This window comes from Diabrotica virgifera, chromosome 5 (genome assembly GCF_917563875.1).
Source record: "Diabrotica virgifera virgifera chromosome 5, PGI_DIABVI_V3a".
Lineage (NCBI taxonomy): Eukaryota > Metazoa > Arthropoda > Insecta > Coleoptera > Chrysomelidae > Diabrotica > Diabrotica virgifera.
Window position 1 is genome coordinate 122,093,456 of NC_065447.1, and position 24,404 is coordinate 122,117,859.

Sequence of the window (24,404 nt, forward strand, 5' to 3'; positions counted from 1 at the left end):
TAGGCAATACGTAAAGTATCCTTAACAATAGTAACCTATACTTATTGTACGGTTATAGAGTATATTCCCATAGGTAAGCTGGTTAAGAGTAGATAACGATTTTTCATATGTAATTTAAAGTATTATCTGCATAAATGGCACAAATAATATTTGCTACGAGAGGTATATGGTTCAAAATGCATACAGTATCACGACTAATAAGTTATGTTCACATACATGTAGAGTACTTACAGTTTTATTCCTTGATGACGTGTCACATCAGAGCTCTGATTGAATTCCATAATCCATTTGGTTCATTTGTAAGGCACTCACTAATACGCTAAATAAATCATCGTCGATAATACTGAGCAGATTGAATTATCTGAGCGGTATAAAACGATAGCAAAAAAAGCCGGTAAAATGCGGCCTTTTTACGAATAGCGGGAGCGTCGATAGATTAGAGATGATTCTCGTTAGGAAGCTTTTGACGATCTGCCCCGGCGAGGGGTTCAAATGCGAGTCTCAACAATAACCTGGAGTTTCCAGAAAGGTTACATAAATACTACTTGAATTTTAAGTAATCAGTAGTACAGGGGCGTAACTAATTATTTTAGTGAGCCGTGTATAATATATTTATTGTACATATTGCCGGGGGCGACAGGCGAGAGAGATGGCCTATATCACCTCGAAGAGAGGGGATTGGCAAAGATGTGCACAACGATAAGAAATGTTTGAAGAAATTAGAGTTTATATACACAAGGGGTAACAACGATAAAATGGAGGAAAACGATAAGTTTTCCCCCTAGGGATAGATTTTAATCTTCCAGGGGAATCACAGCGATTTTCGTAATACCACGAAGAAAATCACCGTGAGTAGTGTGAATCTTGACAGTACGAACTAGACCATCCTTACCAGGCAATACATCTATTACCCTGGCAGTTGGCCATAAGAGTGGAGGAGTACCATCCTCCTTCAACAGAACCAAATCCCCGATCTTGACAGGGTCAGTAGGGTCGGTCCATTTATTTCTTTGCTGCAGGAGGCAAAGATAGTCTTTTTTTCCACAATTTCCAAAATTGCTGTTGAATTTTACTAATACGCTGAAAAAGATTCAACCTATTTTCAGGTATCTCTGAAACACTTGGTTCAGGGGGCGCGGTTAAACTTCTTTGAACTAAGAAGTGAGCTGGAGATAGGAAAGCGAAGTCATTGGCGTCAGACGACATCCTAGTGATGGGTCTCGAATTTAGAATAGCCTCGATTTGGCATAATACTGTGTTAAACACTTCAAAGGTGAAGTGGGAATTTCCTATAATTCGATAGAGGTGATACTTCACACTCTTTATTCCTACCTCATGGAGGCCGAATTGATGGGGGTTGCGGGGAACACCCATCTTGAAAGTTATGGAGTTTTGAGTACAGAATTCCTTAATCTGTTCCGAATTATTTTGATTTAAGAAAAAATCATAGAATTCGCGCATTTCATTTTTTGCCCCATGGAAATTTGTGGCATTGTCGCTCCAAATAATACTGGGCGTGGATCTTCTGGCAATAAACCTTTTCAGAGTAAGAATATAGGCTTCTGCGCTTAATCCTGTGACGAGTTCGATATGAACACATTTAGTGCTCATGCAAATGAAATAGGCTACGTATGCTTTGTAAAGCGGTGCCTTCCTCAAATGTGAGGACTTAATTAAGAAGAACCCCCCATAGTCCACTGAGACGACTTGGAAGGGTCTAGTGGGGAGTACACGATCGGGATGCATATCTGCCATCTGTTGAACAGAATTGGGTGTCATGAATCGGAAACAGTTTACACACTTACGAATTAAGCGTTTAATCTGTCTTAATCCGTCAATTGGCCAGTACTTCATTTTGACATACGAAAGTACTGTTTGCGCGCCTGAATGTAATAACTTATGATGAGCTTGAGTCAAGATTAGTTCTACAACTCGACATTTAGAAGGAAGTAGAATGGGGTGTTTTTGATTATACGATATGGGGGCGTGTCGGAGACGTCCTCCCACACGAATCAGCCCATCATTATGTTGTAGGAAGGGGTTGAGTTTACGAATGGCTTTATTGGTCACGAGTTTAGCATTTTTCAATTCAAGAATCTCTTTTTTAAAGTAGATACTTTGGATATACCTGATGATCGCGTGATCAGCGATCTCCATTTCGGGTGGCGTCAATATATCCGTATCTCGTGGAGAGTTATTTATTTTCTTTTTAATATTACTGATGAATCTAAAAAGATAAGCGACAATTCTTTGAATTTTACGAAAAGAAGAAGATTTAGCGAATAGATTTTCAAAGGTGTCGTTGAGTTCGTGATTTGTTGCTATGTTTGAGACAACTAACTTCCTTAATTCAGGAAGATCATCCTGAAAATGAGGAATTTGATGAAGAGAAAAATCGATGGGATTGTCTCTAATAAAGCTAGGTCCGCATAACCAGTCTTCGGTGGTCTGGGGATTATCAAAGACATTTATCCCTCTGGAAGCGGGGTCAGCGATGTTTTCGTGACTTCTGACGAAATGGAAATCACAAGGAAAAGTTTCCAACAAGGAATTGACCTTTTGAATTCTGTTTTGTACAAAAATGTTCCAAATGTGTTTTTTAGAAAGTATCCAAGACAAGGCAATTGTAGAGTCAGCAAAGAGATGAGATGAAGATATACTCAAATTTTTCTTGAAGATGTGAAAAAGTCTATGAGCCAGAGTGACTCCCAACACTATTCCACAAAGTTCCAATTTGGGGATGGTGAGTTTATTTTTTAGCGGAGAAATTTTGTTTTTAGAAGCGATAAGCCGCGACGATACAGAAAAGTCTGAGTATGTCGCTTTGAGATACACACAAGTGCTGTATATTTTTTCCGATGCGTCGGTGAAAATAATTAATTGAACATCAACAACTTTCTTTTGTAAAAGTAAGCATCGAGGTACCTTGACCTCTTCTATAGTTTTGAATGTCGATAAGAGGTTTTGCCAATTTTTCATAATGATGGGTGAGTCAATGGGTTGATCCCAGTCCAGTTTCTGGGACCATATTTCCTGTATCAAGAGCTTAGCGTTCACAAGGACAGGGGATAACCATCCTAGCGGGTCATACAAAGTAGCAATGTAGGAGAGAATAGTACGTTTAGTAACAACATTAGCCAATTTGAAGATAGGAGTTTTAAACGAAAAGTGGTCGCGTTCTGAATCCCAGAATATGCCTAAGACTTTATCAGATCCCGTGAAGTTAAGACTGACTTCAGAGACGGGATTTAAATTGTGTTGAGACAGAAATTCTGAAGAACTGCAGTTCCACTTGTGGAGGAGGAAACCATGGGTTTCTAGCAAAGAAGTTAATTGTTCGAAAAGACAACTTAATTCATGAAGACTGTCAGCACCGCTGATCAGGTCATCCATATAGATAGATTCTTGCAGAACACTAGTAGCAAGTTCGTGGGTATGTTTGTTGTTGTCAGCGATGTGCTTGATAACTCTTTGAGCGATAAATGGGCTACTTGGGAGCCCGAAGGGTAATCTTTGAAATTGATAGCACCGTAAAGGCTGCTGAATATTGTCCCTAAAGAGAAAATTTAACAGAAATGTTTCAGTGGGACAAATGGCGATTTGTAGGAACATAGCCTTGATGTCGCCTACTAGTGCGAATTTAAACTGACGAAACTTAGCGAGAATGTCAAAAAGTTCATGTTGGACGACATAACCTTTGTCTATGACGTCACTGAGGGAGATTCCCGTAGACGATTTATTGTTTGGATCGAAAACTATACGAGTGGAAGTAGTAGAGTTGGATTTGAAAACGGGAAAGTGAGGGAGAAAGTAATTAGGTTTACCTGAGTCATTTAGCATTTTTAACGGCACTTGAATTATTTGTCCGTTATTGAGATATTCCGATATAATGTCCTGATACTTTTCCAATAAATCAGGGTTGAGTTGAAAACGTTTCTCGAGACTTAGAAAACGTCTTTTTGCCGAGAGAAACGAATTTCCCATGTCTATATCTTCGATAGGGAGTTTGAGATTGAGTGTGGACTCATATCGTCCATTGGGGAGAACATTAACATGTTTTACAAAATTAATTTCAGCGGGGTGATCATTAACGAGATCGGTGTTCTGAGGAGCGGCTTCTTCCAGCTCCCAGAATTTTTGTAAATGATCGAATAGTTCCTCGTTGGACACTACCGGCTCATTTACGGCGGAAGGAGTGTTATGAGAACAACAAGTAACGAGAGAGTTTGAATAAAATTCCAAAGCCTTTTTAGTATTTTTCGACTTAAGAGCAAAGTCTGGAACTGACCCTGATATCGTGTACCCGAGTAGAGTGCGTTGAAGAACGGGAAGACCTTTTCCCAAACGAATTATTTCAGGTTGAATGATATCGTTATACAGGTCTGCACCGAGCAGGATACCAATTGGGGATGTTACATGGAACATCGGATCACCTAATGGTATCTCTGAGGGTATGTTTAGTTTGCTCGCTAAAATAGAAATTTGAGGAAGCGGATTTGTTATCTTTGGGAGTACAGAGCACGAGATGTCAAAAGGAACGTCGTTAGCGACAGCGAAAATTGTTGTATCTACAATAGATTGAGACGAGGATGAGGTGGAGTTAATTCCGTTGACCCGTAATTTTCCATCTCTAGTGGTGAGTGACAGTTCCTTTACGAGGTCAGCACTAATAAATGAAACCTGTGAGGCCGAGTCTAAAAGTGCCTTTGCGAAGACCCTCTTGCCGCTAGGAGCGACAAGATAGACCTGGAGTGTGCTTAATAACACCAAATGATTATCAAGCGAGGCTGCAGATAGAGCCATTGAATGTGGAGTCGAATTTTGAAGATTAACTTCCGTTTCAGGAGCTCTAACATGTGAGGGCCCCTGTTGTGAATTACCCTGTGTATGGGAGTTATTTGAGATAGCGGTTTTATTATGATTATTTGAGTTGTGTTGGCCAACAGCCGCGGAAGGGTTACTATGACCCGTTTTGTCGAAATGGAGCAACGTGTGATGACGAGATTTACAAACTATGCAAGAGAATTTGGATTTACACTGATCGAGCATGTGAGACCCAAGACAATTAATACAAAATTTATTTTGTTTGACAAAACTAAAACGTTCTTTAGAATTCAACTGCTTGAACTGAGGACAAGAGTAGATCGAGTGAGAGTCGTTGCAATAGGAACATTTCTTAGGACCTAAGCGAGGCGAAAGGTTACTGGTAGAAGTGTCTGAGGCTAGGTGTAAAGAGTGTCTGGAAGTAGTAGTCGATTTTGGTTTTGATTGAGATTGAATATTCTCAAGATGAACAACGCGTGTCTCGATTTCCCCTAGAAAATGGACAAAATCAGGGGTAGCTTGGCTACCACCGGATTGGAACTCAAGAGCCCTAATGGTAGGTGCGTCGAGTTTCTGAGTAGCGATATGTATGAGAAGTAAATGCAAGAGATCTGAAGGGGGCCTATTCAAGTTCAATAGGGCCTTGAAATTATTTGACATGACCGTATGAAAATTTCTTAATTGTGAGTGATTTGCGTTTCCAGAAATAGGAGGCGCATCAAGAATTTGAGAGATGAGAGTTTGGATAAGCGATTTAGAGTTGGCGTACCTTTGTGTCAGGTTATCCCGGGCTATTTTGTAATTGTCACCTGTGAGTGGGATATGCTCGAGAAGCGTCAAAGGCTCGGAAGTTAGAAAACTTTTGAGGTAAATGAGTTTTTCCAGATCACTTAATGTAGTATCAGATCCTATTATTGTATCAAAGGTCTCAATGAATGAATTGTATTCAGTAACTAAGCCACTAAATGGTTTTAACTGAATACGAGGGAGGTTTACTGTTCGTTGCCTAGCCATAGACTGTGAGGTTAGAGAAGAATTAGGGTCAAATTGGAGGGAGGGGGTAGCAGTCACATTAGAACTTTCAATGACCTCTAACCTTTCTTCCAATAGAGAAATTGTATCCAAATATTTATCAAAAACCACAGAGGAATCAGTAGAGGGGGTAGGTTCCTCGGGGATCGTCTCCAGCACATTTTGAGCATCGCGGAAAAGTCCGTAAGAATGTTTGAGTTGTGAAATTATTTCACGAATTTTATATTTGTTTAGAGAATTAAGAGTTGTGGGAACCGAATCAGCCAACTTGGTTATATCAAGTTTTGCGGTGAGCCTCTGTCGGTTATATTTTGATCGGTCAGCCATGTTGCGAGAATGTGAGATTAGATAGATTATTTGCAAATGTCTAAACCTATAAATCGATGCGAAAATGAGAGAATATGTACAATATATTATATATTACACGTTTAATAGTGTGAGATTGGCTTAATAGTATCACCCTGTATGAGCGCAGATTAGTATATGAAATGCAAAACTATAAAATTTCAAAATATATGCAATTTTCCAAAATGGGTATTTTTCAGCAAGTGTGAGACACCCTTAACAAGTATTTAAATTAATTAAATTGAAGGAAAAAACAATTATTTATTTTCTATAGTTTTCTAGAAGTGTAAAATGAGCTTAAGCGAAGCTAAATGTAGCAAAAACTTACAATTTATGCAAGAAAACAAAATTATTTTTAATAATTTTTGTAACCTGTGAACCAGGCTTAATCGGATTCAAAATTATAAATTTAATTTAAATCAAAAGGTTGAACAAACAATGTTAAAATTATAACACCCGTACTATCAGCCAAGAAATGAGTACACTTTTTGTATACTATAAACAGAAAAATATATTTACGAAAATAAAATAATGTAATATATGCAAATATTTTTTCATACAAACAAAACGACTCCTTTATTTGAACAAAGCAAGTAGTTTCTGAAATTGCACGTGTAGACCGGGCTTAACAACCTACCAGCTATTGTAGAGACGTGCTGGGTTAAATACTGAGAATTTGAGTGCAGAAAGAGAGGAATATTTTATTTTTGTGCCGGGGCGGCGTGGCTTGGAAATTTCCAAATGCAACAGAAAGACACTATAAATGAAAAACCGTTATTCTCAGAATAGAGATTATCAAAATATGCAAATACGAAGGACCTTGAGGATTTAATTAATAAATAATTAATATGATACGGCTCGATGGAACAGAAATGTTTAGGCAATACGTAAAGTATCCTTAACAATAGTAACCTATACTTATTGTACGGTTATAGAGTATATTCCCATAGGTAAGCTGGTTAAGAGTAGATAACGATTTTTCATATGTAATTTAAAGTATTATCTGCATAAATGGCACAAAGAATATTTGCTACGAGAGGTATATGGTTCAAAATGCATACAGTATCACGACTAATAAGTTATGTTCACATACATGTAGAGTACTTACAGTTTTATTCCTTGATGACGTGTCACATCAGAGCTCTGATTGAATTCCATAATCCATTTGGTTCATTTGTAAGGCACTCACTAATACGCTAAATAAATCATCGTCGATAATACTGAGCAGATTGAATTATCTGAGCGGTATAAAACGATAGCAAAAAAAGCCGGTAAAATGCGGCCTTTTTACGAATAGCGGGAGCGTCGATAGATTAGAGATGATTCTCGTTAGGAAGCTTTTGACGATCTGCCCCGGCGAGGGGTTCAAATGCGAGTCTCAACAATAACCTGGAGTTTCCAGAAAGGTTACATAAATACTACTTGAATTTTAAGTAATCAGTAGTACAGGGGCGTAACTAATTATTTTAGTGAGCCGTGTATAATATATTTATTGTACAAACATATTTATGCGCTTAAATACATTAGATATTATATAAATGTTTTATAAGAAATTATTTTTATTTTGTTCAGATAAAGGTATTTTTCGAAAAAAAAAAAATATTTTAGAACCCCTGACAGCCACAAAATGTCAATAATATTAATTTCTAAGTTATTGATAGTTATCCTATAGAAAAAAGTATGTTTGCTTAAAACCTGTTTCTGATAAAATTTGGCATCACTGTTGGTCATAAGAACCTGTACTGTAAAGTCAAGGTGGGACTCACAATAGTTATAAAATTCACTGCAAGTCCTCCTGAAATTGGTTTTCATTGGTGAAAATCGGGACATTTAGTGTCCCGATCAGGTACAAATCGGTACGCGTCCCCAGACCCCTGAAAATCGGGACGTCCCGCGCAAATCGGGATACCTGGTAACGCTAGTCATGACCTACTTATTCCCAAATTTTGGTGCACTATCTCGATCCTGAGCGTCATAAAAAAATAATAAAAACTGCGACTTTGACCCCTTATAACTACCCTCGGCCCCCACTCTGGTTTCCGGCCGTTGGTGAAAGGCATGTACACAACTAATTCAACATATCAACGTATAGTTTTTCCATATTACTTATCACGCACAAAATCCGCTCCCAGCTCTTAGACTTTAAGACTATATAGGTATAACTTATTAATGTTACATCATTATTATAAATAATTGTGGAAAGTAATGTTTTTATATTTACATATAAAAATTTTTTTGAAAATATTATTATACTGTACAAGTAAAATATTATTTAAGACTATTTCCAATAATCCTTTATGATAAAAAATACACTTACTAGCCTCCCTGGGCTAGTTGTGCATCGACACTAGCTACTTCAAACAGGGTTTAAGATGCAGTGGCGCCGGGACAATCCGAAAGGATACCCCGGACAAAATGCTATACGATATTATTATTATTATAATGCACTTACTTTAGACCACTCTCTCGCTTTTTGAGTCATAGTCGTCATGTTCCTCTCTTGACACCATAAGGCTCCCATAAACGCTCCAATACTAACACCTCCTACCATATCAATAGGAATTCCAGCTTCCTAGAAAACAAAGATATATATGTATAAGAAATGTCAATATATACAAGAAAAATCCGGGCCCGGATTAACAAAAAAATACAAAGTAATTGTGACCTTAAAACAACACCTTGTATGACGAAATTTTCAAAATCCGTTGGCATATTTGAAAGGAGCGCAAAATTGAAATATTTAAGAACTCGGAGATTAAAGGGCAGGTATTATTAACTTTTAATAATAAATTATTAAAGTTAATGAACAATAAATACTCATTTTAAAAATAATATTTATTTACTACGTTGGCACGAGCCATTTAGTAATCACAAGAAAAATACAGGTTGGGATTGACCTGTAATTGACCTGAAAATTTAATGACTTTAATTTTGAAATTAAATTTATTGAAATATTTAAGAACTATTTTCTGTTAACCTATTAACCATTAATAATAAATTAAAAAGTTATTGAATCAATACTCATTTTAAAACTACTTAATATTGATTTACTACTAAATCAGGACGGATCTTTTTTCATTTTTTATTATTTTAATTTTTTTTTATTAATATTCCCGACTTATTTGAGGGGGAGGCATGAGTCAATTATTATTATTGAAGTTATCACAAAACTTTTTCTGCAAAAACCAGAATACCACCTGTTACATCTAAATGTACACGTTTTTTCACAGACCCCCCTTTTTTATACCTTGGCTTCTCCTTTTGTAGCTATACGAACATCATTAAAATTAGGATTAGGATAGATAATGTTATTTTTTTAATGTTTTAGTAAAGAATTGAAAAAACATCAAATCGTTTTCATTTTAATTTAAAAAAATTTTGGCATATGCAACAATAACATAACATAAAATAAAAAGGTAGGTATTAAAACAATTGCTCAAAATTTCCTCCGCTTTAGTGAGCAAAAGTTATTTGCTTCATCAAAATATACTAAAATAAATTTATAACTATTTTATCAGTAAATACAGGGGTCGGCATAAGTCAGTCAATGCTCTCAAAAAATCGGCAAAGTCCTGCAACGCTCATAAGTCTGACAAAGCTGTCCAAAAAGATTAACACGAAGCATGTTCGTGCTTCAGATAGTTGTGTCGGTATCATGATAACACGTGGGCGTCGAGCTATGTGGCATGTGTGCGGGAGTATATTAATGTTCATTTTGGAGAATGGATAGGCAGACGATGGAATCGTTGAGTGGCCCGCACGGTCATGTGACCTGATACCCGGTGAATCCTTCCTGTCGCTTTTTCAAGAGAATTACGCACCCTTCCCGACCTCCAAACTGCAATTGAAGAAGAATTTGAAAATCTTCGTGGACAGCTTGACGTGCTTTGGCGGACCTGCCTCTCCGTTGCGAAACGTTGCAATAAATGCATTCGTCAATTTTATCACTTACAATAACCTTTTTTCGAATCCCTTTTGTAATTTCTTTGAATAAAATTCACTTTGACGTTGCATTTTTTTCTCTTAATCAAATTTGTTGCCTGACTTATGCCGACCCCTGTATTAAGACGAAAAAACATTGTATAAAGAAGCATAAACGTTTAATTTTATGTCTTTCTGACTTCAACACCGTACTTACATAGATTGCTTTGATCATTCCTACATGTGCAGAGCCCCTAGCACCTCCTCCTCCTAATACTAATCCTACGGATTTTCCTGTTAACCATCTGGCTAATCGAGAAAAGTCGGAGTGTACGTTTGGCTGCGTTGTGTGAATTTTTGAGTATAATTCGTTCTACAACAAATTACAAATTACGATAAGTACAAAAATGTAGCATAATATACATTGCGTCTTCTCAAACCTGCTGCTTAAAATTCCCCTAATTATACTGCTAAATAATATTAATAGTTATTTTGACGATTTATAGACCAGGGCATTTAGCACTAAAAACACCCGAATAAATAATTTTTTAAATACAGCACCTAGAGACTTGCAGTTTTTTGCATTATGTTCAGGATGACGTCAGGAAAAAAGTCTACTATTCAAAAATGGGTGGAAATGCATAATTGCACTGTAAAATGCCTAAAATGCATCCAACATTGCATAGATATAAAAATAAAGTCAAAATCAGTATACTAAGGAACAAAATTTATTATTTGGTGGGTTTTTGGGGTCATTGAATACGATTACGCCATCAGAACTGATCCCCGGATTATCTGGTGCCGAAGGTCACTGTAAGGGACGTCATCTTCTGGAGTTTCGATGGTTTTCGGCATTAAATCGATGCAAATGGATTACTCAAGTGTTTTAGGGGTCCTGGAGTCCCGGAGTACCTGGTGCACAGGGTCGCTATTAAGACACGTCATCTTCTGGAGTTTTGAGGGATTTCGGCATTAAATTGATGTAACTGGACTACTCGGGGGGCTTTTGAGGTGATTAAACACGAATATGCCATCAGGATAGACCTTAGGATCACCTGGTGCCCAAGGCCACTGTAAGGGACGTCATCTTCTGGAATTTCGAGGGCTTTCGGTATCAAATTGATGCAAACGGATTACTTACGGGTTTTTGAGGTAGCTAAACACGAATATGCCATCAACACCGACTCCCTGTGCACCTGGAGCCCAAGCTCACTGCAAGGGGCGTCCTCTTCTGGAGTTTGAGAGATTTCGGCATTAAATTGATAAAAATGGATTACTCGGGGGTTTTTGAGTCGTTAAACACGAATATGCCATCAGAACAGACCTTTCGATCACCTGGTGCCCAAGGTCACTGCAAGGGACGTCGTCTTCTGGAATTTCGAGGGCTTTCGGTATTAAATTGATGCAAACGGATTACTTACGTGTTTTGGGGTTGCTGAACACGTATATGGTATCAGAATATGATATCCGAAGTATCTGGTGACCAGAATCGCTACTAGGGCACGTCATCTTCTGGAGTTTCGAGGGTTTTCGGCATAAAATGGATGCAAATGTATTACTTGGGGAGTTTTTGAGGTCGCTAAACACGAATATGCCATTGGAAAAGACCCACGGAGCACCTGGTGCCCAGGGTCACTGCAAGGGACGTCATCTTCTAGAGTTTCTAGAAATTTTGGCATTAAATACGAATATGCCATCAGAACTCAATCCCGGAGAACCTGGTGCCCAAGGTTATTGCTAGGGGCGTCATCTTCTGGAGCTTCGAGAGTCTTCGGTACTAAATTGATAAAAACGGATTACTCATAGGTTTTTGTGGTTGCTGAACGCGAATACGCCATCAGATCTCACCCTCGGAGCACCTGGTGCCTAATTCAGGTCATCTTCTGTAGTTTAGAGGGTTTTCGGCATTCAATTGATGCAAACGGATTACTTACTAATCCGATTTTGGCGTTGTTGAACACGATTGCGTCATCAGAACCGACACTAGAGCACCTGGTACCTAGGGCACGTCATCTTCTGGAGTTTCGAGGGTTTTCGGTACTTAATTCATGCAAATGGATTACTCATGGGTTTTTGGGGTTTCTGAACATAAATACGCCATCAGAACAGACACCGGAGCACCTGGTGCCTAAGGCACGTTATCTTCTGTAGTTTCGATAGTTTTCGGTACTAAATTAGTGCAAACGGATTACTCTTGAGTTTTTGGGGTTGCTGAATATGAATATGCCATCAGACCCAACCCACGCAGCATCTGGTGCTTAAGGAAGGTCATCTTCTGGAGTATCGAGTGTTTTCGGTACTTGCTTGATGAAAACGAATTACTCATGGGTTTCTCAGGTAGCTTAATCTGAACACGAAAACGTTATCAGAACAGACACCGAAGCACCTGGTGCCTAAAGCACGTTATCTTTTGGAGTTTCGAGAGTTTTCGATAATAAATTGATGAAAAATTAATTGTTTTTGGTTTTGGGGTTGTTGAACACGAATATGGCTTACATGAGGAATTCTGGAGTATCTAGTATTTACGGTAATCACTAATAATGTCAACGCATAATAAAACTCATTTAAAAAAATTAAATAGATCAACATAGAAAACCTCGCCTAGCGGATGACGCCCCTTGCAGTGGACCTAGGCACCAGGTTCTACGATGGTCTGTTTTGATGATATGTTAGTGTTTACCGACCTCAAAAACCCCCGAGTAATTTATTTTTATCAATTTAATGCCGAAATTCCTTAAAACTTCAGAAGATGACGTCCCTTGTAGTCACATTGGGCACCAGGTGCACAGGGCGTCGGTTGTGATGACTTATTCGTGTTTAGCGACCCCAAAAACCCGTAAGTAATCCGTTTGCATCAATTGAATACCGAAATCCCTCGAAACTCCAGAAGATGACGTCCCTTGCAGTGACCTTGGGCACTAGGTGATCCAGTGGTCTGTTCTGATGGCATATTCGTATCTAACACCACAAAACCCCCCGAGTAATCCATTTTTATCAATTTAATACCAAAATCCCTCAAAACTCCAGAAGGTGATGACCTTGGTCTCCAGGTACACAGGGGGTCGGTTCTGATGACATATTCGTGTTTAGCGACCTCAAAAACCCTCCAGTAATCCATTTGCATCAATTAAATTCCGAAAGCCCTCGAAACCCTAGAAGATGATGTGCCCTAGTAGCGACACTGGGCACCAGGTACTCCGGAATTCAATTCTGATAGCATATTCGTGTTTAGCGACCCCAGAAACCCGTAAGTAATCCGTTTGCATCAATTTAATACCGAAAGCACTCGAAACTCCAGAAGATGACGTCCCTTGCTGTGACCTTGGGTACCAGGTAATCCGGTGGTCTATTCTGACGGCATATTCGTGTGTGGCGACCTCAAAAACCCCCGAGTAATCCGTTTGCACCAATTTGATACCGAAAGCCCTCGAAAGTCTAGAAGATGACGTCCCTTGCAGTGACCTTGAGCACCAGGTGATCCAGAGGTCTCTTCTGATGGCATATTCGTGTTTAAATACTTCAAACCCCCCCCCCCCCCGAATAGTCCAGTTGCATCAATTTAGTGCCGAAATCCCTCGAAACTCCAGAAGATGACGTGTCTTAGTAGCGACCCTGCACACCAGGTACTCCGGAGGTCAATTCTGATGGCATATTAGTACTTAGTGACCCCTAAAACCCGAGAGTAATCCGTTTGCATCTATTTAATGCCAAAAACCATCGAAACTCCAGAAGATGACGTCTCTTGCACTGACCTTGGGCACCAGGTGATCCGGGGGGTCAGTTCTGATTGCGTAATCGTATTCAGTGACCCCAACCCCCCCCCAAATAATAAATATTGTTCCTTAGTATACTGATTGACTTTATTTTTATATTTATGCAATTTTGGATGCATTTTATGCACTTTACAGTGCAATTATGCATTTCCACCCATTTTTGAATAGTAGACTTTTTTCCTGATGTTATCCTGAACATAATGCAAAAAACTGCAAGTCTCTATGTGCTGTATTTAAAAATTTATTTATTTTGTGCTAAATGCCCTCGTCGGACTTGGCACCAAGGCTTGAACTTGAACGATACTGTCAAAATACGTTCCGCATTAAAATATACAAATTTAGTGTAACAAAGTGAAAAATAAACTAACAAACTATAGTGAATTTAGACAGACGACAGTGCTCCCGATAAAAATAGTTCGTCAAAATTCAGCAGAAACTAGTGAGTAAGCATTGCAAAAAGCATAATAACCTCTCAAACAATTAATAAACAAAAGACAAAAACATTCCGATAAGAGGTGAAGTTTCGTCGAAAATAAAAGCGACGTTGCCGGCTATTGAAAAATTTCTGCAATAAAGCCGAATCATTAATACGAAAATCTATATCTGAGTAAAACTCCAAAGTGCTGGGAAGGGTTGACGTTCCGCCAAGTCGATTGGGCTGACCCCCTTACCGCGGTACAATGGAGCAGATATTAGAAAAATTAGAGAGAATGGATGAAAGAAATGTAAGAATCGAAAGCAAAATAGATAAAATGCAAGTAGACCTGGATAAATTAAATAAAGAAAACGAGCAGTTGAAAGCAGATAACCAAGCGATGAAAACTAAAATCACGGAACAAGAAGTTAGAATCGAATTACTGGAAAGACAAGCCAGAAGAAAAAACATAATAATAATACAGGAGGTCGAAGAAAACCAAACAGAAAGCGAACAAGAGATGATAAATAAGATAAAGGGGACAATGGAAAAAATCGACGTACAAACAAACCTAGATGAAGAACTGGTAGAGATGAGAAGAATAGGTAGACAAGGTGATCCCCAAAATGTACCCAGACCCATCTTATAAAAAATGAAAAAGGAAGCTACGAGAATGGAAATTCTGAAGGCTGCTAAGAACCTAAGAGGAACTAAAATATATATATCAATGAGGACTTCCCGAAAAAAATACTACAAGAAAGGAAGCATCTTCTCCAGCACATGAAAATGGTACGCCAGGAAGGACACACAGCCGCACTAAAATACAACAAATTATGGATAAATGGTGAACTGTTCTCACTGGAGCAACTAGAAGGCATGAATGTAAATTACTGGAAGAAACCTGAAGAGAAGAACAGTAACGATAGGACAATAAACGACAGATCCCCCCTATCTGATGATATAGATCCACGCGGAAAATTGATAAAAATGACGTCAAAAAACTAACAGAACATATAACAAAAGACGGCGACAGTATAACGGAGTTGGCAATGAATACGGACATGAAAATATTTTGTAAGAAAAGACGTAAAAACAAAACAAAAAAAAAATAAAATAAAAAACAAAAACAGGAAAATAAGAATAGGAACGTGGAACATCAAAACACTTCTAAGACCAGGCAAAATGGAAGAGTTGGCAAAAGAAATGACAAAATACAGGATGGGAATACTAGCGCTACAAGAAATAAGGTGGACAGGAGAAGGGATGATCGATAGAAGAAACCACACAATGTACTACGCAGGAGAAAGCAAACAGGGTCGCAATGGAACCGCCTTTCTAGTTAGTAATAGCGTAAGAGACAAGATTATTATCTTTAAAGCGGTTGATGGAAGAATATCATATATAAGAATGAAAAATAAACAAGCAAATTTAACATTTGTTAATATATATGCACCTACAGAGAATGCTCTCGAAGAAGAAAAGAATGAATTCTATGAGAAACTTGAAGAATTGTACGACGAAATATCAAAGAACGACATACTAATCCTGTTAGGGCTTTAACGCAAAGATAGGGAAAGAAGACACGAACAGAGAAATCGCAGGAAAAGAAACGATCCATCAAAATACGAACAACAATGGCAGGAGAATATGTAATCTAACAGCAGCAACCAATACTTTTATTATTAGCACCCAATTCAAGCACAAAAAAGAGCACAAAGTAACGTGGCTAATACCTGGAACGACAGACGGAAACCAAATAGACCACATCCTAATTTCAAAAAAATGGAGAACAATTGTACAGAATGTGAGGTCCTACAGGGGAGCCAATGCTGATTCGGATCACATTTTGGTGATAGGCGACATGAAATTGAAGACACTTAAAGACAAAAACGACAGAAAGAAAAGAAAGAGGTGGAATAGGTCAAAACTAAACACAGATAATGCAAACAGAAAATTCTGCACTAAGTTGGAAGAAAAACTACTAGTCCTAAAACCATCGGACATAGATGAAACATGGGAAGACATAAAAGATAGCATTTTAACAGCAGCAGAGGAGACGATAGGACTAATGAAAGACAATAAAAGAAAAGATTGGTACGATGAAGAATGCGAGCAAGCTAGTAAAGGCAAGGACCAAGCAAGACACAGGTGGTTGGCCACAGGGAAACAAGAAGATCTCCTACACTATAAAGAGAAAAAGAAAGAGTCAGACAAATGTTGCAGAACTAAAAAGAAGAAATGGATTGAAGACTTACTGCTGGAACTCGAAGCTAATAGTAACGATAATGCAAGACTATATAAACACATAAAAGCACAGAATAAGAAAAAGATACCCGCAAATATTGGAAAAAAGGAATGGGAAACACACTATAGAGAATTGTTCAAAAAGAAAGGCGATGCTGAAAATGCAGAAAATGAAGAACAAACAGAAAATAGGAATGAAGAACAATCAGAGCCTCCCTCATACAACGAAGCATTGGCGACCATAAACAGATTAAAGACAAGGAAAGCAGCAGGACCAGACGACATTATAAATGAGTTCTTCAAGAAAGGGGGAGAGGAACTAGCCCACAGAATCCACAAGCTGATAGAACGAATATGGGAAGAAGAACGCATGCCGAACGACTGGAATTGCGGTCTGATAACACCAATCCCTAAAAAAGGTGACAAGACGAAATGCAGTAACTACAGGGGAATCACGCTATTAAATACAATGTACAAAATATTAACTAATTTGATCAGACAAAGAATAGAAAAAGAAACGAGAACAAAAATAGGTGAATACCAACATGGATTCAGAGAAGGTAAGTCAACAATAGATGCAATACACATTGTAACGCAAATCGTCGAAAAAAGTTGCATGGAATAGATCTACATATACTGTTTATTGACTACAAGCAAGCCTTTGACAGTGTAATAAGGGAGGAGCTAATTAATGATATGAAGCAACTAGGCATTCAAGAAAAACTAGTAAGTCTCACGAAAATGACGATGAAGGAATCCAAAGCACGAATCTTAACAAGGGAAGGCCCGTCAGAATAAGTACAAATGGAGGTAGGTGTCAGACAGGGAGACTCCCTATCAACAACATTATTTAACATTGCCATAGAGGGTGCAGTAAGAGCAGCCAAAATTAGGGGAACAATTATCGAATTTTTAGCCCAACTGATAGCGTATGCAGACGATATTGCACTGGTTACTAGAGATTTAAAAACCATGCAGAATATAATATTGATACTAGATAAAGAAGCAAAGAAGAGAAGTGCTCAAGAGAGAATACGAACATCGAGAAAGAAATTAAGCTTGGAGCATATACATTTGAAAGAGTACACCGTTTCAAATATTTGGGAGTGATGGTGAATGGCAGAAATGATAGAACGGATGAAATAAATGAACGCATCCTACTGGGTAATAAAACCTATTGGAACTTCCAAAAATTCTTGAAAGAAAAACACATTAGTAAGACAACCAAATTAAAAATTTACAAGACTGCAATCAGGCCAGTGATCACCTATGGTGCAGAGACGATGTGCCTAACACAAAAAGATGAAATGAGATTAGAAATCTTAGAGAGAAAGATAATTCGACGAATAATGGGACCGGTGAGGATAAGTGTAGGCGAATTTAGAAGATTAACAAATGAAGAAATTAAAGAAGTCATCCAGGGTGAAGACATAATCAAGTTCGTGAAGGCGCAGAGGCTCAGGTGGCTGGGACACACAGAAAGAGCTAACCCAGACTCTACGCTAAAGCGAATAACTGGCTGGAGACCAACAACAAAGAGACCAAAGGGAAGACCCAAAACAAGATGGAGAGATCAAGTCTCAGGTGACATAAAGAAGCTGAGAATCTACAATTGGAAGGAGCGTTGTAAGGACCGGAAAGAATGGAGGAAAGTTGTACAAAGCCAAGTCACACACGCTGTTATAATAATAAAAGACAACAGCGGACTGATTCTCCGCAACAAATGAACCAGAGAGCCCAAAAGGGCGGCAAACACTCAGCCAGGAGTGAATAAGCCATGATGATGATGATGATAAATGCCCTCGTCTATTAAGAATCAATTTACTTAAACACTTCATAGTCTTAACAAAATAAAATTGACAAAACACAGTCAAACAACAATGATTTCTATAGGGTGTACCAAAAGTAGCGGTACAGTCGAATATCTCACGAAATGAACATTGGATCGAAAAGCTGAAACATATATGTTCAATATTTTTCCAAAATCTATGGAATGGCACTAAACACGACACTCCACCCCGTCCCCCTGGGGGTGGGGTGAGGGTAGCTTTAAAATCTTAAATAGGAATCCCCATTTTTTATATTGGATTCCGTACGTAAAAATAAGCAAATTTTATTCGAGACACTTTTCGAATTTTGGATAGATGATACTGTAATCGAAAAAAAAAAACGATTTATCGTGATATCCTAATGTAAATTATAGAACCGGTCTAATATGTCGAGAAATACGCTTCCAAATTTAAAACCAAAATGCACGTGTTTAATATTTTTTTAAAAACCTATCGAGTGACACTAAACACGACCCTCCACTCCATCCCCTAGAGGTGGGGTGGGGAGTAACTTTAAAATTTTAAATGAGTACCCCAATTTTTTATTGCAGGTTTGGATTCCTCATGAAAAAATAATCAACATTTATTCGAGACATTTTTTAGAATTTTTGACAGATGGTGCCAATAAATCTTATTTTTTTATTATCGCGTCATCTATTAACAATTCTAAAAAATATCTCGAATAATATTACTTATTTTCTTCATGAAGAATATAAATTTGCAAATAAAAAATGGGGGTTCCTATTTAAGATTATAAAAATTACCACCCTCCTTCATTACCCACTTCTAGGGGGTAGAGTGGGGATTAAACACTTTTTTTGATTTTTCATTTGGTAGTTCATTTCTCGAGATATTAAACCTAAAATTTACCTAGGGTATCACGATAAGTCGTTTTTTCCGATTATAGCGCCACCTATCTAAAATTCAAAAAAATGTTTCGAATAAAAGTTGCTTATTTTTACGTAAGGAATCCAAGTCCGCAATGAAAAATGAGGATTTCAGTTTAAGATTTTAAAGGTTACACCCCGCCTAACCTCCAGGGGGATGAAGTGGGGGTCGTGTTTAATCTCATTCGATAGATTTTGGAAAAATATTGAACCGTCTATGCCCTATATATTAAGTAGCACTGAAGATTCAGTACGTGCATTTATATTAAATTTATGGCTTACAAATGACAATTAGAATCTCTTACTACCGTTTACAAAGTTACAATATTGGCTCGTATGAATGAAAATGAGCATGTAGTTTATACTCCAAATGGTGGAGTACATACTCCACGTGGTAAGAATAAAACTCCGAAGTAGATACTTGGTTTGAGTAGGTACTATTATGTACAAGCTGGAAAAGTATCACCGAGCCGCAAGCCCTTATCCCTTGCCGTACCGCTCCACCATAAGCCGATCAGACACCAGCTTATTCCAGACCAAGCCGTAGATTCTTTAGAAATTTATTAAATTAGAAATTTAGACTACAACGTTGGTCTTTTTATTTTTCTATTCACCAGCCGGAGCTCGAACCTCGATCGCATATCATCTAGATTTGTCGATCGAGCGCCTCAGACCGACTTACTTCAGACTTAACGAAATCCAATTGCTTATTTGATTTTATTATACATACTATAAAGCGTTGTGTAATATACGACCGTCGAAATAAATCGTAATGTGAACAGTAGTTATTTATCAGCGATGTAATACAGATGCAGTCATTCAAATTTTATTATGCAGTATTTCTTTAGGTAATTTAATTCACAGTATTTCTCAAAAATTCTCAAATATGTGGCCATCCTTTAGAACTGCTTTGAATAATTTAGAATATAAAATTCTGGTGGTGTCGTCGTTAAGGTGATGAACTACTTTTTAAAATGAAATTATTGAAATAAATTGTAAACTTATTTACGTTAAACGTATTTCAAAAACTGGAAAAAAATCCTTTGTAAAAGATATACAATTTTTATTAAAAATCCCTTTAAGGGCTACATCACAGAAGGGTCAAAAATAAGAGTTTTTTCGTTTAAATCGCTACAGGTAAAAATAGGGTAATTAAATGTCTTATTTATAATATTTTTCTTTTAGTAGAAGAGCCAAGGTTTAAAACAGCGTTTTTTGAATTTTGGTCCGATTATTTGTTGCTTCGGATATTGCAAAATAAAACTAAAATTTCGAAAATAAAAAATTTGATATAACTTTTGCGAAAATGAATTTAGGACTTTCATATTGCATGAAAAGTTGAGTCAAACAGTCCATACAATGCACAAAAAATTTTAAGACGATGCGTCAATTAGTTTAAATTTTATTCAATTTGTTTATCCCAAAGAGCTTTTTTTTCGCAATGTTATTTATTTTTCAGAAAATAATAATGATACAGCAATTCTGTGAAAACAACATGAAAGAAGAATTTTCAATGCATTTAAAAAAATCATTAAAAGTCATTTTTATCACTCAGAAAACATTTTACTAAAATAGAGTCATTTTTGGCTTATAAACAATTTTAATAACTTTGTTAATATTGATTGTAGGCTAAAACTACAATGGAATTTGAGAAACTGGTATTTTTATACGAATTTTCAAAGAAAAACTTTTCGCCTAGGTTAATTACGGTAAAAGTTAGCCACTTTTTTATTTAATTGACGGCTACTCTGTTTCTAACAATTAAGCAACCTAACTAGAGCCATTTTGAAGTTGAAGATATATAGGTTAGGTGTAAAAGTTTGAGTAAACTTTGAACCTCAACAGAGTGGTTAATAAAGCTTTAAAAATGGCGTCCGAACGGAATTAATTCGTGGTCGGCGGAGGGGAATTACTAAAATACGTGCACTCAAAAAATGAAACTGATTCTGCAAACGTATGCTGCGAATAATATCGCTGGAACTTGTTGATGGATTATGATCATACTTTTTTAATTTTATGTACTAGTAGTCTTATAGAGTACGTTATGTACACACAACCCCACCTTACATTACAAAATGTTAGGGGGAACTCCCCTCATCACTCAGGGATATGAAAAATAGATTACGACCGATTCTAAGACCTACCGAATATACATATACAGGGTGTAACAAAAATACAGGTCATAAATTGAATCAAACTTCAAACAAATTTTGGGACCAAAAATAGTTCGATTGAATTCAACTTACCTTAGTACAAATATGCACACAAAAAAGTTACAGCCCTTTGAAGTTACACGATAAAAATCGATTTTTTCCGATATATCGAAAACTATTAGAGATTTTTTAAAGAAAATGGACAAGTAGCATTCTTATGGCAGGAATATTTTAAAAATAAATTATAGTTAAACTTGTGCACCCCATAAAAAATTTATGGGGGTTTTGTTCCCTTAAACCCACCCAAACTTTGTTGTACGTTCCAATTAAATTGTTATTGTGGTACCCTTAGTTAAACACAATATTTTTAAAACTTTTTTGCCTCTTAATATTTTTTCGATAAACCAGTTTTAATCGAGATGCGGCTTCTTTTTTAATATGTTTACATAACAATTTTATGGGGGTTATGTGCCTTTGAACCCCCCAAATGTTTGTGTACGTTCCAATTAAACTATTTTTGCGGTACCATTAGTTAAACAGGATGTTTTTAAAACTTTTTTGCCTCTTAAAGGGGTGATACACACGCGAGTAAGTACGCAAACTTATGGCTCGCGACCTTTTTCGCGCGTGTATCACCGCAAGTACGCGTACTTTAAGTCCGCCGAGTAAGTACGCCGTCGATCCAACAAGTTTGAAATCTTACTCGTAACCCGTACGTGTATCACTGCCACGAGCCACGAGCCTCGAGCCATCATGTTATTGCGTTTAAAGTTACACTTATATTTTCACTAATTAAGCAAATTGCCTAGAAATAATTCAATCGTTTATTGTTGAAAGGATACAAGTTACATTTTATAAGTTTTGAAAAAACCGTAAAACACTATTTTAAGCTATACTAAATTATTTTGATTATTTGTTTTTGAGTAAACCTAATTATTTATAGGCTGTTTTATCCTCCTGATGAAAATATCTTATCTATGATATTTTGTTTGTTTATGCCTACCTTGTATTAAATTAAAATAGATCAAAAACAAGTGCTATACTTCACATCATCATTTTGACAGCTTACCACACTTATAAAAAATCAAATTATTCTTCTATTTAACAAAACCTGATCAAAAAAATAATCAAACTCTACTAAAAAACATAAGATTTCAGCAAAATTAGGTACACAGAAAATAAAAAATTTAACCACGAGGACAGTTTCTAAATTTGTGTATCACCGACGGCGAGCCGAGTAAGTCAGCGATCTTTAAACCTGCGTACTTAAAGATTGCGTGTGTATCACGCGCTTTATTATTTTTCCGATGAGGCACCTTTTATCGAGATGTGGCTTCTTTTCTAATATGGTTCAGAATATACCTCAAACTGTAATTTATAAAAAAAAATATTATTACCAGGTCTCTACAATCGTACGTAACAGTATACAAATATGCCGTGGATTTGACAAATATTCAAAATATCTCAATAAAAAACCAGCTTTTCCAAAAAGTACCAAGAGGCAAAAAAGTTTTAAAAACATTGTGTTTAACTAATGGTACCACAATAATAACTTAACTGGAACGTACAAAAAAGTTTGGGGGGTTTAAGGGAACAAAACCCCATAAAATTTTTATGGGGTGCAAAAATTTAACTATAATTTATTTTTAAAATGTTCCTGCCATAAGAACGCCACGTGTCCATTTTCATTAAAAAATCTCTAATAGTTTTTGATATATCGGAAAAAATCGATTTTTATCTTGTAACTTCAAAGGGCTGTAACTTTTTTTGTATGCTCATTTGGACTAAGGTAAGTTAGGTTCAATCGAACTATTTTTGGTCCCAGAATATGTGATTTAATTTATGACCTGTATTTTTGTTACACCCTGTATAATTTAATGAAAATCGGACAAGCGGTCTCGGAGTAGTATGGAAACTAACACTGTGGCAGGAGAATTTTATAGATGTAAATATATAGATGGCTGTTAACAAATAGGGGTTGGTCATAGAAGAGTGAAAATTAAGGGTGGTATGTATTTTTTAATTCTACATCATATAAAATTAAGGTTCATAATTTTGTAAAAAAAAATAAAAAAAATGTCAGGGGGCAACCCTTTTATAACTTATGGGTATAAAAAAAGATTAAAACCTCTTCAACGTCCTACAGGATAAACGTGTAAAATTTTATAAAAATCGGCCAAGCCGTTTCGGAGTAGTATGGTAACTAACACTGCTACAGGAGAATTTAATGTATATAGAAGTAACTGAGAATTAAATAATAAAAGTGGCTAACTTTGAACCTAATTAACCTAGACAAAAAGTTTTTTTCTGCAAATTGGTATAAAAATACCAGCTTTTGAAATCCTAAAGTAGATTTACTCTATAGTCAATATTAACACAGTTATTCAAATTGTTTAGAAGTCAAAAATGACTCTATTTTACTAAACTTTTTTCGGAGTGAAAAAAACGATTTTTTAATTATTTTTTTCAATACTTTAAAAATATAACTATTATTGTTGCATGTGGTTTCCACAAAATTGTTATGTCATTATTATTTTCTGAACAATAAAGCTCTTTGCGATAAACAAATTGAATAAAATTTAAGATAATTGACGAATCGTCTTAAAAATGTTCGTCTTAAATATGGAATGTTCGACTCAACTTTTCGTGCAATATGAAAGTCTTAAGGCCATTTTTGCAAAAGTTATAGCACATTTTTAATTTTTGAAATTTTAGTTTTATTTTGCACTTTCCGAAACAAAAAAGGATCGGACCAAAATTCAAAAAGTGCCATTTTAAACCTTGGCTTATCTACAAAAAGAAGAATATTATAAGTAAGATATTTAATTACCCTATTTTTACCTGTAGCGATTTAAACGAAAAAACTGCCATTTTTGACACTTATTTGTTAATAACTAAGCTTCTTGTCCGAACTGTGACGGGCATTTTTGTATTTATAATGTATTAGGTACATAGTACCCAAAAAATCCATTTGCAACCTG

At 36.6% G+C, this 24,404-nt stretch overlaps 1 protein-coding gene across 7 annotated transcripts in view; it reads right to left on the reverse strand.

The window, feature by feature from the left end:
* The window catches only part of LOC126884349 (neuropathy target esterase sws), a 1,280,173-nt gene that overhangs the window by 522,105 nt on the left and 733,664 nt on the right, over positions 1 to 24,404 (reverse strand). For all 7 annotated transcript variants that reach the window (XM_050650280.1, XM_050650276.1, XM_050650273.1 and 4 more), the window contains 2 exons: positions 10,340 to 10,495; positions 8,654 to 8,773 (listed from right to left, as the gene is read on the reverse strand). In XM_050650280.1, the coding sequence (XP_050506237.1) occupies positions 8,654 to 8,773; positions 10,340 to 10,495 (276 nt within the window). The remainder of the gene's footprint in view (positions 1 to 8,653; positions 8,774 to 10,339; positions 10,496 to 24,404) is intronic.